This window comes from Petaurus breviceps, unplaced genomic scaffold, assembly GCF_028583685.1.
Source record: "Petaurus breviceps papuanus isolate PSGF00001 unplaced genomic scaffold, PetGlider_PUasm1.0 90808, whole genome shotgun sequence".
Taxonomy (NCBI): Eukaryota; Metazoa; Chordata; class Mammalia; order Diprotodontia; family Petauridae; genus Petaurus; species Petaurus breviceps.
The window spans coordinates 1,992,714-2,008,214 of NW_027187349.1; the positions used below are offsets into that span (position 1 = coordinate 1,992,714).

At 38.8% G+C, this 15,501-nt stretch overlaps 1 protein-coding gene across 3 annotated transcripts in view; it reads left to right on the forward strand.

Moving 5' to 3' along the window:
* SYTL3 (synaptotagmin like 3) overlaps positions 1-15,501 on the forward strand; it is an 86,035-nt gene that overhangs the window by 18,332 nt on the left and 52,202 nt on the right. For all 3 annotated transcript variants that reach the window (XM_069070336.1, XM_069070335.1, XM_069070337.1), the window contains one exon: positions 10,388-10,452. In XM_069070336.1, coding sequence (XP_068926437.1) covers positions 10,388-10,452 — 65 coding nt within the window. The remainder of the gene's footprint in view (positions 1-10,387; positions 10,453-15,501) is intronic.

A 15,501-nucleotide genomic window follows, 5' to 3' on the forward strand; every position in this document is an offset into this window, starting at 1 on the left:
TAAGGTTGGCGAACTGGGGCTTTGCCCTAGAGTACTGAAGTTTAGAGGATATTTAAAATATTTGTACTTCTTCAACTGGTAGAAACAGTTGAATTTAGCACTCATTAGAAAGGCTAATTGACTAATTTGGAAAACAATAGCAGAGTTGGCATGGAGTAGACACTTAAAATATTTGTTGATTGATTGATGGTATTATTTTCTTCCTTCTACATTTCCCAGTGAGCTCCTCCCCTTTTGGTCCAACCTTGCTCCTTTCCTTTGGTGGTAATCTCTCCAGCAGCAGCCTTATGGTTTCACCCCATGGGGCCCTTTAACCCTATACCTGACGTTTACCCCCACCCCAAATGAATTTGTCTTCAAAAATTGACTTTGGGGTGTTTTCCCTCTACCCCTGCTTACTATAGGCATCAGAGTTGCTAGTCATGTCTCTGAAATACCCATAAGATAATGATCTGCTTTTAAAAATTATTACTGAGGTAACTGGGCAAGAAATATAGTGTGGGGGAAGGGGAAGTATGGAAAATAAGCTCAAGAAATACTTGAATGATTGGAAAAGAGATTTAATGTCTCATTTGTGCAAATTTAACCCATAGATAAATATCAAGTAGAGATGAATTAACTTAGAGGATGACAAAATCTCAGAGTTGGGACTTCAGAGGTTCAGTTTGGAGGTCCTAGGTTGGCCCCACTGCCAATTTAGTTGGAAGTCCTTGTTTATTTATTTATTTTTAATATGACTTGGTAGTAGAACAAAGGCCATTCTTAAAGATTGTTCTCAAAAAGATTTTTTTCCTACACATGGGTTAAAATCTTACGACTGACAGATGCAACTACAGGGGTGTTAAATGGTAGAGTGAGTACCAATATGCTTGCCCGACTTGTTCTCTTGTGTTGCAAAAAAAAGAAAATATTCTTTATAAAGTGACATGGTGTTAATTGCAAGTGCCGCAGGTGGATGATTAGCTGGGGCCAAAATTGAAAAGAAGATTGAGTTAGACTGTAGCGGACAAAGCACAATGTATTTTTAATGATCCCCATCTGCTTCAGGGCACAGAAACCCAGTGGTTGAAACCTCAGATTATCCTAGTGATGCTATGTGGCAGTGAGTCTTGGAAGAGCTTTCTCAGAAATATCTAAATTGCAGGTGACCCAAAGAGCAATGGAGATATGGTATCATGTAGGGTGAATGAGGGATAGCAGATGGACAGCCGGAATGCTGTACTGATACTCCCAAATACGGCATGTCCCCAAAGTCTTAGTGCAGTAAGACTTTTGGGATGCTACTGCTGTTCAGTCATTTTTCAATCATGTCTGACTCTTTGTGACCCCATTTGGGATTTTCTTGGCGAAGATACTGGAGTGGTTTGCCATTTCCTTCTCCAGTTCATTTTACAGATAAGGAATTAAGGCAAACAGGGTTAAGTGACTTGCCCAGGATCACACATTTAGTAAGTGTCTGAGGTCATATTTGAACTCACAAAGATGAGTCTTCCTGACTCTAGGCCCAGTGCTTTATTCACTGCACCACCTGACTGCCCTAAGACTTTTAGAATACTCTAGAGGAAGGCCATTAGCAAATTGGGTTTGCTCCTCTACAGGAGATTTTCTTTCTCCCCCATGCCCTCACCCCTTACATTTCCCATGGTGCTCATGTCTTTAGGAGGATGAATAAGTGGTATTTATCAGGTACCTGTCTTGTTTTCACAGTTGTTTATAGCATGCTGATAATAAAAATAAGTTCAATTAGAGCTGTGCAAAAGTGGAATGGGTTGCCTCTTGCGGAAGCAGATTTCTCCCCCTTGCTGGATATCTTCAGGCAGAGGCCAGATGGCCCCTTGTTGGCAATATTGTAGAAGGGATTCTTGAACAAGTATATATTGAACTAAGTGGCCCATTAGAGGCCCCTTTTAATTCCCTAATGTTATAAATCTTGGGGTTGATCCCTGGTCAGGGCACTTAGCTTTGTTCTACCACAGCCACAGACCACAGCCCTAGTCTTTGTCATCCATCTGTCTCACAGATGTATGCTGTTGGTCACAAGAACAAACAGATGAAAGCTACTGAGTGTATCAGCCCTGAGTCCATCACCACTATTAGAAAAAGAACTCCAAAGCATATGTATTAAGGATATCGAGTGAGAGCCAAAGTGTCACGTCTGAATATGAAAATCAATACGTTCATCAGACGGAGGTTTTCTCAGTCCAGTCCGCTGGTTTTATTCCCACTTTGATGAAACGTCATGTTTATTAGGACGAAAGAGACATTCTTAGTAATAGAAAGAGGCACTTCAAATGAGAATGTATTTACTGCACCATTAGTCTCTGTTACACTTTCTTGGCATAGTTCCTTCCTTTAAGTGCTGGAAAGAAAAAGAGGACGCATAGATTCACATGCCCTTATTAATATATTAGCTTAGATCATAGAGAGTCAAGTTTCTTTCCTGTTGGAAGCAGTTTCTATAAATCAATCAAACACTTATTAAGCCCCTACCATCTTCCTGGTGTTGTGGTAGGTTCTGGGCATGTGTACAAAGAAAAAAGAAACAGTCTCTGCCCTCAAGAAAAGGCATTCTAGGGAGGTGGGAAATTGGGAAAGAATTTTTACAACCTATGTCTCTGACAAAGGATTCATTTCTAAAATATATAGAGAATTGAGTCAAATCTATAAGAATACAAGTCATTCCCCAATTGATAAATGATCAAAGAATATGAACAGGTAATTTTTAGAGAAAGAAATTAAAGCTATCTATAAGCACATGAAGAAATGCTCTAAATCACTATTGATTAGAGAAATGCAAATCAAAACAACTCTGAGGTACCACATCTCACCAGTCAGATTAGCTAAGATGACAAAACAGGAAAATGACAAATGCTGGAGAGGATGTGGACAAATTGGAACACTAATGCATTGCTGGTGGAATTGTGAACTGATCCAACCTTTCTGGAGGGCAATCTGGAATTATGCCCAAAGCGCTATAAATAATTTCATATCCTTTGACCCAGCAATACCACTCCTAGGGTTATATCCCAAAGAGATCATAGAAGTGGGAGGAAGACCCATATGTACAAAAATGTTTATAGCAGCTCTTTTTGTGGTAACAAAGAATTGGAAATTAAGGGGGTGCCCCTCGATTGGGGAATGGCTGAACAAGTTGTGGTATATGCATGTTATGAAATACTATTGTGCTATAAGAAACGAGGAATAGATGGACTTCATATTTACCTGGAGAGGCTTATACAAACTGATGCTGAGTGAGAAGAGTAGAACCAGGAGAAATTTGTACACAATTACAGACACAATGTATGTGTGATGACCAACTTTGATAGACTGGACTCTTCTCAACAATGCAGTGATCTAAGTCAATCCCAAAAGACTCATGATGGAGAGAAATGTGTACATCCAGAGAAAGAACTAGAAAGAACTGAGTTTGTATCCAGATTGAAGCAAACTACCTGATCTTTTTCCTTTTCTTGTTTGGTTTTATGTCCTCTTTACCATTTTTCATTCCATCTGATACAATCCGTCTTTATAACCTGACTGATGTATAATGTGAAAGTATTTACAGATCCTATACTCGACTGTATGCCGCCATGGTGGGGAGGGGAGGGGACAGAATGTGAAACTCAAGAAATTGTGCAATTGAATCTTGTAAACTAAAAGTAAACAAACAAATTAATAAAAAAAATAAAGAAAAGGCATTCTATTCAGGGCACAGTTAAGTAGAAACAAAATACAGAAAATCAATGCAAGGTAATTATGGGGGTGAGGGCAGAGAAGTCCCTAGCAGCTAAAGGATCAAGAAAGTCCTCATACAGAGGGGTCATTTCAGAGCTGAACTTTGAAGGAAATTAGGGCATATGAGAGGCAGGGATGAGGAGGGAGTGCGTTCCAAGGGGACAGGCCTGGTAGAAGCACAGAGTCAGGAAGCAGAATATGACATATGAGGATAAACAAGAAGATGAATTTGACAGGACCCTACATTAATGTATAAAAAAACTAGGAAGACTAGAACCATCTTGGGAAGGACTTTTAATGCCAAACAGAATAGTTCATATTTTATTCCAGAGCTAAATAGGGAACCTCTAGACTTTATTGAGCATGGGAGCAACATGGTCAAACCTATGTTTTCATCATATAATTTTGGTGACAGAATAATAAAGGCTAGATTGGAGAAGGTAGAGACCTAAGGCATTAGGAGCTATCGCCATGATCTGGGTAAGAGGTGGTAAGGGTCTGAAGTAGGGTAATGGCTTTTGTAGAGAGAAGGAGATAGATGTGAGTGGTGTGGAGCCTGAGGTTGTCCTGGAGTACCTAAATGGTTTGACCCCCTGCATGCTACAAATCAGACCAGGGCCAATCCCTTTTTTCCAACCTTATGCTTCTTAGTTTCAGGCTGCAGGAACTGTCTTACAAATATATTGTGAAGCTTATAAATGCTCAATGAGTATTTCCCAAGGATCCTTTACTCAGCAATGAGAATGGTCATGAGCCAACTGATGCATAATACACTCTGATAGTTTGTGCCAGATGAGTAGAAAAAGAAGCTCTCTGTGTGTATGTGTGATGTTAGTGTGACTCTGTGGTAGACAGGCTGATGAAAACTGGTAAATTATTATTACTTACATTAATAGTCTTTGTACTGTATTACCCCCTACACACACCAAAAAGTTCTCTCTCTCATAACATATTACATACATAATGCATTATATGATATACATGAAATCTATGTATTAAATATAACATATATGTATATATTATATTTATACATATGTATATATGCCCATGTTTTATATATACACACACATATATACAGATATATCTACACATTATATAAATACATATACCCACACATTTATATATGTACACACACTGATATCTGTGCATTAGCATCATCCCTCCCTCTAATCTCATACTTGGCAGTTACCAGCTGCTATCAATGCACATTCACAATGTCCCACAGCTCTCCTTCCTTTCTATTTCCACTGGTATCACCCCAACACAGGCATCTTCATTATCACCAATGGCCAATTTTAATAGCCAACCCACACATTTTTCATTGTCTTTTCTCTTTGCCCTTCAATTCATCTATCCTAAATTACAGTTCTAAACACATCGCTCTCCTGTACAAAAACCATCGATGGCTAGAATAAAATATAAATTTTGTATCCTAGCATTTAAAGCTCTCCACATATGTCCCCTATGAAAACTCTCAACCTTTTTTTTTGGTGCAGTAGATAAAACTCTGGATTTGGAGTCAGGAAGACCTGAGCTCAAATTCTATTTTATTAGCTAGCTATATGACCCTAGTTAAGTCCTTTCTTAGACTCAGTTTCCTCATTTGTAAAATAGTCAGAATAACAATAACACCTACCTTACAGGATTGTTGTAGGGTCAAATGAGATGTTTGCAAAGTATTTTGGAAATTGTAAAGAGCTATGTAAATATTAGCTGCTGCTACTGCTACTACGATTGCTTCTGCTGTTACTATTGATACCACTCCTATTACTATCATTACCATCATCATAATGACCACCATCACTCCTTGTTACTCTAGTATAGACTCTGGGCTCATTCTCTCAACCCCACTCACAAGGGCAGGAAAAGTTCCCAGACTTGGATGACTATTTCCCCTCTTAGGGGGTCTAGTGGTAAGCCTAAGGGGTTGGGGATATTCCCCTACCAATATCAATTGGTCAGTTAATCTCTCCCCAGTATTAATTATCCAACTAATAGCATTAACTTTTACAAAGGGATATTTACTGGGAAAGTAAAGCAAGGACCAAAGTACAGCAATATCTCCTACCAGTATTTACTCTCTTCTCTATACACCCACACACTTCCCATGAACAGTCAAGTCAAACTTGAGACCCCTTTAAAACATTCTCCCCAACATGTTCACTTCCGGGTAGGATGTAGCTCAGTGGACTGTGTAAAGTGGGTAAATTGGTTGTTTCTCTGTCTCCTCACCAAGCTTGGACGATGGCAGACTCAGTTATGAACTCCAGCTGGTGGACTTCTGATGGTTCTCTCAACCTTTGGAGGCTCACAAGCTGTAAACTGGTCCTTTCTGTCTCTGATGCTCATTTTCCCATCATCAGAAAAGAATCCACACTACAAGACAAGAAGAAGTATTGGAGCCATTCGTTTAGAGCCATATGGCAGCTGGGTGAGAGAGAGGGCCTGAGATCCCTCCCCCAAACAGAGACCCACAGAATTGAGAGCCACCAGGGAAAAGGAGGGAAGTTCATCTGTTCAATCCTGTGGTAGGCACACCTGTTCTGCTACAGCAGCCAATTAAAAGGCTTTTCATACTTTCAGAGGAAGCCAGGACTGTGCTTACTCCAAAGCAGTGAGGAAAAGCGCCCTTGCAGCATGCATTTCCAGAAGCAGGCTAACCTACCAGGTAGAGAATATCGCACATACCTTAAGGACTGGAACCTCATTGACCAGTTCGTCGTTGGTCAGAATGCAAGTTTCTAGAGAACAGAACCTGTTTTATTTTTGCGTTTGTTTTTGGTTCACCTACATCGCACGGCTGTTGTGAAGGCAATTTCTAAACTTCAAAGTGCTTTATAAATGTGAGTTATGATGATTTTTATTATTCCTGGGGCTTAGCATAGTGCCTTGCACATAGCAGGCACTTAGAAAAATGTTTGTTATATCACTCCTAGGAGTGTTATTAGTCTGATCTTACCGAGGATCAAGACAGCTGAATATTTTATGGTGTCTCCAGTAAGCCAAAAGAGAAATCTTATTTGGTTCAATTCAACAAAAACTTATTAAGAGGATACTGTATGGAAATTAACAATAGACGAATCTAAGGTTTCGGTGATAAGCAAAAATTGAGCACCTACTATGTGAATACAAAAGAAATAGAAAAAATCGTTCCTGCCCCCAAATGAGTGTATAAAATAGTTAGGATAAACAGGATGTGAACATATAAACCAACTAATAAAAACCTACAAATCAATATTTAAATAAATATAATGTGGATTGTATACATGTCAGAAAAATCATGAAATCTCAGAACTGGAAGAGATCTCAGAGAGTACTGAATCTAACTCATGTCTAAAAAATAATTCTCTCTACAAGATATCTGACCAACCTTTGCTTGAAGATCTCCAGCAAAGGGGAAGGTACTAGAGGAAAGGAAGGGGACAGAGAATAAGCATTTATTAAGTGCCTATGGTATCCAGGTACTGTGCTAAATGCTTCCAACCTGTTCCACTTTTTCTTTTAGATAGCTTTCATTGTAAGGAATTTTTTGTTGTTTTTGACTATACAACAAGCTTAAATTCACCTCCTTTGAGACTTTTACATATTTCTCCTAGTTTTGTCTAATAGAACCAAGCAGAAAAAAAATCTAATTCCTCTTTGCCTGAAAGTTCTTAAGAACCTTGAAGAGAGCTTTCCTGTTTGTCTGTGAATCCCCGGAGCTTAGTAGGTGTTTAATAAGTGCTTACTGATTTATTGCCTGATAGTAACCCAAATCTTCTCTTCTTCAGATTAAAAATACCCAATTCCCTTAAAAGATACTCAACTTGCATGAAGTCAAGATGCTTTGCCATCCTGGTTGCCCTCCTTTGGACACTATCTAGCTTATTTGTCTTCTAAAACATGCCTTCAGAAATGGACACAGCACTCAAATAGATGAAGTCTGTCTGAGGTTGAATATTGCAGAACTGTCACTTGCCTGGTCCTTGACATGATGCCTCTTTTAATACAGTATATGATTGCATTAGCTTCTTGGCTACTATATTACACTGTTGACTCACATTGCACTTTGCAGTCCACTTAAACCCCCAGATCTTTTTCAGACAAACTGTTATCTAAATATTCTTCCTTCCATTTTGTACTTGCAAATTTGATCTTAACTTAAATATATGTCCCTATTTGAGTTAAATTTAATCTTATTAAATTTCTCCCAAAGTTCTCTGTGAATCCTAATCCAAGGTGTTAACCATACCTCCCAAATGCCATCTGAAAATTTTATAACTATGCCATTGTTACCTTGAAGCAGTTGGTGGCTCAGTGGATAGATCATTTTGCTTGGAGTTAGGAAGACCTGAGTGCAAATCCAGCCTCAGATACTAGCTGTATGACCCTGGGCAAGTCACTTAACCTCTGTTTGCCTCAGTTTCTTCAACTATAAAATAAGAATAACAATAGCACATACTTCCCATGGTTGTTGTGAGAATCAAATGGGATAATATTTATAAAAGCATTTGGCACATAGTAGGTGCTTTATAAATGTTTATTCCTTTACCTACCTTTTATTCAAGTCACAGGGTCATCTTAGATCTGAAAGGGATCTCTAATCTAACCCTCATTTTACTGATGAAGAAACTGAGGCCCAGAGAAGTTATATGACTTGCCCAAGGTAATATACATTATAAATGAAGAAAGCAGAATTTCAGTCCCCATTTTTCTGCCTCCAGATCCAATGCTCTTTTCATAATACCATACTGATATTAACAAAAATATTTCCACTGAGCCAAACACAGACCTCTTGAACATCTGGTTCCCAGGGAGAGTTGACTCAAATTTAAAACATACTCCCCCACCAAGTACACATCTGGATATGGTGTAGCTGATGGATAAGTGGCTCCCATCACTCAGCTGAGGTCTCCTTTCAAGTAAATATCAGATGGTTAATGACAATTCTTCTTGGTCTAGCAATATAGCTAGCTCTGAATCCACCTAATGATGCTCTCTATATGTCTCTGGTTTGTCCACAAGAACAATTCAAAGGGCTCTATCAAACACTTTGCTAAAATCTAGGTAAAAATATATTCCTAGCATGAAATCTTTGTCTACAGGCTAGTAATTCTATGTAAAGTCTGCCATGACCTTGTCTTGCTGAAGCCATGCTTGTAATTACCACATCCTTTTCTAAATGTTCATTAACCATCCCCTCGACTAGGGATGTCAAACTCAAATAGAAATGGGGCCACTAATCCATACATAAGGATCCCTATGGGTTATCTATGTTTTATTGTGTTATCTATGTTTTATTATATTTTTGTTTGTTTTGTTAATTATTTCCCAAATACATTTTAGTGCCCTTCTGGCCACACTAGGGAGTATGGTGCTGCATGTTTGACACCTCTGCTCTAGAATCCTAAGTTCTAGAATTTTCCTAGGAATTAAAGCCAAGCTTACTGGCACAGATTCCATGTGCCCTCCCCGCTTTTTTTGAAAACTGGGACAACCCTTGCTATTCTCTATTCTTGGGACCCCTGTAGTTCTCCACAATCTTTCCAACATCATTAATTGTGGTTCAGCACTTCCTCACACCCTACCGCCTTTGTTCCTTGTCTTCCCATGCATCCTAAAGGCCAGGTGACTTGAATTCATTGCAGGGCACAAGGTGTTCTCTTGCTAGCTTCTCTTTTTTCTCTTTTTTTAGCCATTGTTTTCCTCTTCCTCTCAAGCCAAATATCTATCTCCTTGGCAGAAGAAACAGAAATCAGATAAAAATGGGACTACTCCACCTTTGCTTGAATTATTGCTTATAATTTTCCCATCCATCTTCATTAGTGGTTCTCTCCCTTCTTGATCCTCCATATAACTAAAAAAAAGTACAAAAATTTAAAGACTATTTTGTTGACCTTAGCATTTCTTACTAGCTTCTTCCCAGTCTGAATTGAAGTATTAACGACACTATCCCTACAGGGGCTTTTTGGGTTTTTGTATTCATCTTCTGTCACTTACCCTCATACCCGTATTCTGTGCAATGTTTTCTTACCTAAATTGGTCAGGAAGTCTCCTATGCTAGCCACATCTTTTTATTTTTAAATAAATTTTCTTTTTTCTTTTTCGTTAAAATTGTCTTTCTTGTATCTTCAGACATGGGGCAACTCTCTATGTTTCTTGGTCTGCCTGGCATTTCCTATGGGATTTTAGTTTGTGGAACCTTTCCTCTGAACACTGTATGACTTGGTCTCTCCAAATCCTAAGGCCCAAGTCAGATTATGCCCTTCTTTTCACATTTGGTTGGAATGCCTTTCCTTGGTTTAATTCAATCAAAATGGGTTCTTACATGGCTAAGGTACCTTGATTATAGCATTACTTTTAGGTTGGATGTGATACTTCAATTGGTTTGCTCAACCAACCCCACCTCTAATAATATACATCAATTAATTAATAACTATTAGCTAGTAATAATGCATATATTAGTTAATGACTCTAGAGGTAGCATGGTATGGGGAAATGAACAATCGACAAGGAGTTAGGAGAGACCTAGGTTGTCTACCATTGTGTGAGCTAACTTCCCTGTACCTTGGTTCCCTCATCTGGGATTCTCCATGCAACATGCAGAACAAGATTCCATTTACACTTTTCATATCTCTTTTCCCTGAGGTTTGTCTTTTCACTTGTTTTTCAGAGATGTAAAAATAAAAACTGGAGAGTGGTTCTTTGAGGAACGAGCCAAGAAATTTCCAGCTGAAAGTAAGTGCCATAATTTCTAGTTTTTATCAAAATAAAGCTGTATAATAGTAGTTGAAATAAGGAAGAGATGAAGATACTTAGAATTTAAAGCCTTTACAATTGTTAGCCTGTCATACCCAGTGTTCAAGGCAAGCTGAATGGCTTATATCTCCTACACAATGGGCCTTCCTGCCTCCACATGTTTGTTTTATGTAATTTCTTCTTCTGGGTTGTAAGTGGCAGAGCTGGGATTTGAATGCAGGTCCCTCGACATGATAGGGCAACTAGGTGGTACAGTGGATAGAGTGTTGGGCCTGGAGTCTGGAAGACTTGAGTTCAAATCTGGCCTCAGATCCTTACTAGCTGTGTGACCCTGGGCAAGTCACTTAAACCTGTTTGCCTCAGTTTCCTCATCTGTAAAAGGAGAAGGGAATGGCAAACCACTCCAGTATCTTTGCCAAGAAAACCCCAAATGGTGTCATGAAGAGTAGGCATGAAAACTGACTGAACGACAACAAAATCTCTGACTCCAAATCTAGCTGTTCCATGTTGCTTCCTTATCAAATACAGTCTTTTATTGTAATTTATATACATATACATATAGGTATACATACACATATATACATACATATATGCGTACACATACACATGTATGTAGGTCTTTCTCTCCAGTTGCATTGTAAACTTCTTGAGGACAGGTAGTGGATCTAATTCATCTCAGTATCCCCCTGTGAACTTGTAAACTACAATTACTCATCAAATATTTGTTGAGTGATTACAAGAGATGTGAAAAATTGTGAGTCATTCATTTAACAAGTAACAATAATAGGTTTACAAAATTCTTTATATAATATACATATGTAAACACACACACACATATATATGTATAATCTCATTTGGTTCACACAACAACCTTGTGAAGTAAAGTACTTTTATCCCCATTTTATGGATGAAGAAACTGAGGGTTGGAGAAATAAAGTAACTATTTCTCCAGTCATCCAATGAGTAAGTATCAGAACCCTGCAGATCAGCTCTCTTTTCATCTTACCACAGAACAAAGTTGGAATTCAGACCTAGCCCTTCTGAGTGCCAATTATGTATGATGGAATAATAAGATAAAATGCTAGGTATGAATTCATAAGGACTATGGATATGGATGGATATATGTGTTGGTACTTGCTTTTCTTACAAAGTATGCTTTTAAAAATTTAATAAATATATTTCATTTCGTAAAATATTTCCAAATTACATTAAAAATTTTTCAAGGCGTGGGTAGGTGTCACAGTGAATAGAGCACCAGCCCTGGAATCAGGAGGACCTGAGTTCAAATCCGGCCTTAGACACTTAGCACAAAACTAGCCATGTGACCTTGGGAAAGTCACTTAACCCCAATTGCCCTACCTTCCCTCCTCCAAAAAGCAAATAAAATTTTTTTTAAATTTTGAGTTCTAGATTCTCTCCCTTCAGCCCCTTTGCCACCCTTTGAGAAGGCAAGCAACATATCTATTACATGTGAAGTCATGCATATTTCCATATTAGTCATGTTGCAAAAGAAAACACACACACAAGAAAAATAAATTGAAAAGTATGCTTCAGTTTACACTCAGAGTTCATCATTTCTCTCACTGGAGGAGGATAGCATTTGCCATCATGGGCCCTTTGAAATTGTCTTGATCAGAGTAGCTAAGTTGAAGCATACCTTTAAATGTGCCACAAAACTGATTAACTTTGCCCAGGCCTGACACTCTAGGTCACAGATTGTCCATGGGCTTGTAAAAGTGTTATGTTAGAAGATGTGAACGATGAGATAAGGACAGACAGAACGCTTGCATACATTTCTATGAAAATGACAAAGTTCAGCCAGCCTTCCTTTATCAATGATGATCTCAAGCTCACTTGATGATAGCAAAAATATCTGTAGCAGTGACTTCTTTTTTTTTTTTTGGAGGGGGAAGGGTAGGGCAATTGGGGTAAGTGACTTGCCCAAGGTCACATGACTAGTTTTTGTGTGTGTATCAAGTGTCTGAAGCCAGATCCTAACCCAGGTCCTCCTGACTCTGGGGCCAGTGCTCTACTCACTGCACCACCTAGCCACCCCCATGCAGCAGTGACTTCTGATAAAAGAGGCTTTAGACCAGGAAACCAAAGTGTTCAGGACTCTTCTCATTTAGAGGGAGTGGAACAGTTCAAGATACACAGCTATCTTAAGAAAAACTGGAGATTTGGGTTGGAAACAAAAACCAATCCCCAAAACTGTTTGGCTGTTGGAGGTAGCTAGATGGCTCAGTGCATGGAATACTGGATCTAGAGTCAGGAAATCCTAACTGAATTCACAGCTTGCCTCAAACACTAGCTCTGAGACCCTGACCAAATCACTTAATCTATCTGCCTCAGTTTCCTTCACTGTAAAATAATAGCATCTACTCCCAAAGTTGCTGTGAAAATAAAATGAGATAATATGTGTAAAACACTCGGCCACAGTGCCTGGCACATAGTAGGTGTTTAATAAATACTTGTCCCCTACAATTAAAAATTCACTGATTCTATTGGTAAAATCAGATCTATTTCTGATGTTGAGAGTGCTGAGGACTTTGGTGATGAGTTTTCTAGGTCTGTAGTAGCTGCAGCTGCTGAAAAGGTGGGGTCTCTAACACCTGTAGGAGGAGTTGCCATATTATATCTCCATAAGGGTTGCTTCTTTGGATGATGGCTGAGAAGAGAGCAGGTGGAAAGGAAGGCTGGTGACCTGAGGCAGGGTTATAGTCCCTAAGGTTTTTGGTCTTATCTGCTAGTGGCAGTCACTGTTGGTGGTGGTGGTGAGGATGGTGGGCCCCTTCTCTACAGCTTTTGGTTCCCTGGATAATACAAGCTTTCCAGCAAGAGAAAATTTTCATCCTAAGTAGCCTTTTTCAGGAAAAGAAATGCCAACATGAGATTTATTACTAACTTCTTTTGGTTCTCTATAATAGAGACGGTTTCTGGCCTGAGCTGCCCAGATGAATCTAAAATGAAACTGGCATGGAGCCAGGTGTAAACCTCTGAAAGAAGAAATTTCTAAATTCTGGTTTTCATCTACTCGGCTGCCAGTCGTATGCTTAACTTTCTAAACAAGAAAACCTGTAGGCCATGAAAGGAACTTTCAATTTTACCAGGTCTTGATGAAGTATAAGTAATGCTTTAAAAAGTATAATTGCCAGTATTATCATAAGCAGAACTATTTTCTAGAAGTCTAGTTCAGCATCACTGTTGAGTTCAAGGAATCTCCATGTCTGGGAGACTTTTATATTTAGCCAAATTTACTGTAGCCCTTTCTTCGCAATGGTTACTTAAGATTTCCTCTAAATTATCTTGAGGCATTACTTCAGGGGGGAAAAAGTTGGAAAGTTTCCTCCTTGACCTTGGAAGGTCTTGTCCCTGAGGGATGGAGGAGGCGATATGTGCCATTAGAGCCTGTGAGGATGAGTAAGAGATAGGGAAAATATAGCCAAGTCAAAAAACAACAACAACAAAAAAAACTTTATGTTCCTATCAAGATATCAAGAAGAAAAAACAAACTAAAAAAGCTCCCCACCTTATTTAAGTATTTCCGGAGTTACATAGACCTGCTCAAAAAGTCTTTGAATCTTCCTGTTTTTCTAGGATATTACATGTCTAACCTGTCCACTCTCAATCAATTGATCGTTTGAGTGCTTTGGGCCCTGAGTATCAACTAAAACAGTGTTTACTCTGATACCTTTTTAAATAACAATTTTAAAAGACAAACTAAAGGAAAAAACCAACAAAGCTTACTTCATCATTGTGGGTGAGGGCTGTTAGAACTGATTTCTTCCTCAAATTGTTGTTGTGACATTTTTTAGTCATGCCGCCTCTTCATGAACCCATTTGGGGTTTTCTTTTTTTTTTCTTTTTGGAGGGGGGAAGGCAGGGCAATTGGGGTTAAGTGACTTGCCCAAGGTCACACAGCTAGTAAGTGTGTCAAGTGTCTGAGGCCAGATTTGAACTCAGGTACTCCTGATTCCAGGGCTGGTGCTCTATTCACTGATCCACCTACCTGCCCCCATTTGGGGTTTTCTTGGCCAAGATACTGGAGTGGTTTACCATTTCCTTCTCCAGATCATTTTATAGATGGAGAACTGAGGCAAAGAGGGTTAAGTGACTTGCCTAGGGTCACACAGTAAGTGTCTAGGGCTGGATTTGAACTCAGGAAGTCTTCCTGACTTCAGGTCTGCTAGCTGTCCATTTAATGGTCGGTTTACATGTTGCATACCTCACTAAAATATAAAGTTCTTAAGGGCAAGGATTAGCTTTCATTTTGGGCTTTTTATCTTTCTTACCTATCACAGAGCCTCATATAATGTAGAAGCTTAATAAATGCTAATTAAATTCAGTTGAAATGCTACATCATAAACATACATTGAAATTCTTTCAACACAATTTTATTTTCTGCAAGTTCATATTTCAACTCATTTTGCTGATTTGAAATTATTATTTCCATGGTGTAGAGGATCCCGAAACATTGGATAATTGAGTTGGAAATCCCCCAAATAACTAGTAAAGGGCATTCTGTAACTGAAACATAAAATGTTAGACTTTAGGCATCCTGCCTACATTGTTGAGTTAGCGACCTCTTCTGGTTAACAAGTGCAATGTGTATGATTTTACTAATATTTTGCAGCTGTGACATTTTGTGACTTACAAAGCTTACAAAGTTTACAAGCTTACAAAGCAGGAAATTGAGATCATTTTAATATTAATAGCTCATTTTTCTATAGTACTTTATAATTCACAAAGTACATTACTCTTGACAATGCTGCAAGGTGGGGAGGATTTTTTAAAATAATATTTTGTTTTTCCCCAATTACATGTAAAAACAATTTTTAGCATTCCTTGTTTTTGAGGCAGCTAGGTGGCGCAGTGAATAGAGCACCAGCGGTGGAGTCAGGAGGACCTGAGTTCAAATTTGACCTTAGACACTTGATCACACTTACTAGCTGTGTGACCTTGGGCAAGTCACTTAACCCCAATTGCCTTGCCTTCCCCCCTCAAAAAAACCCCAAAACATTCATTGTT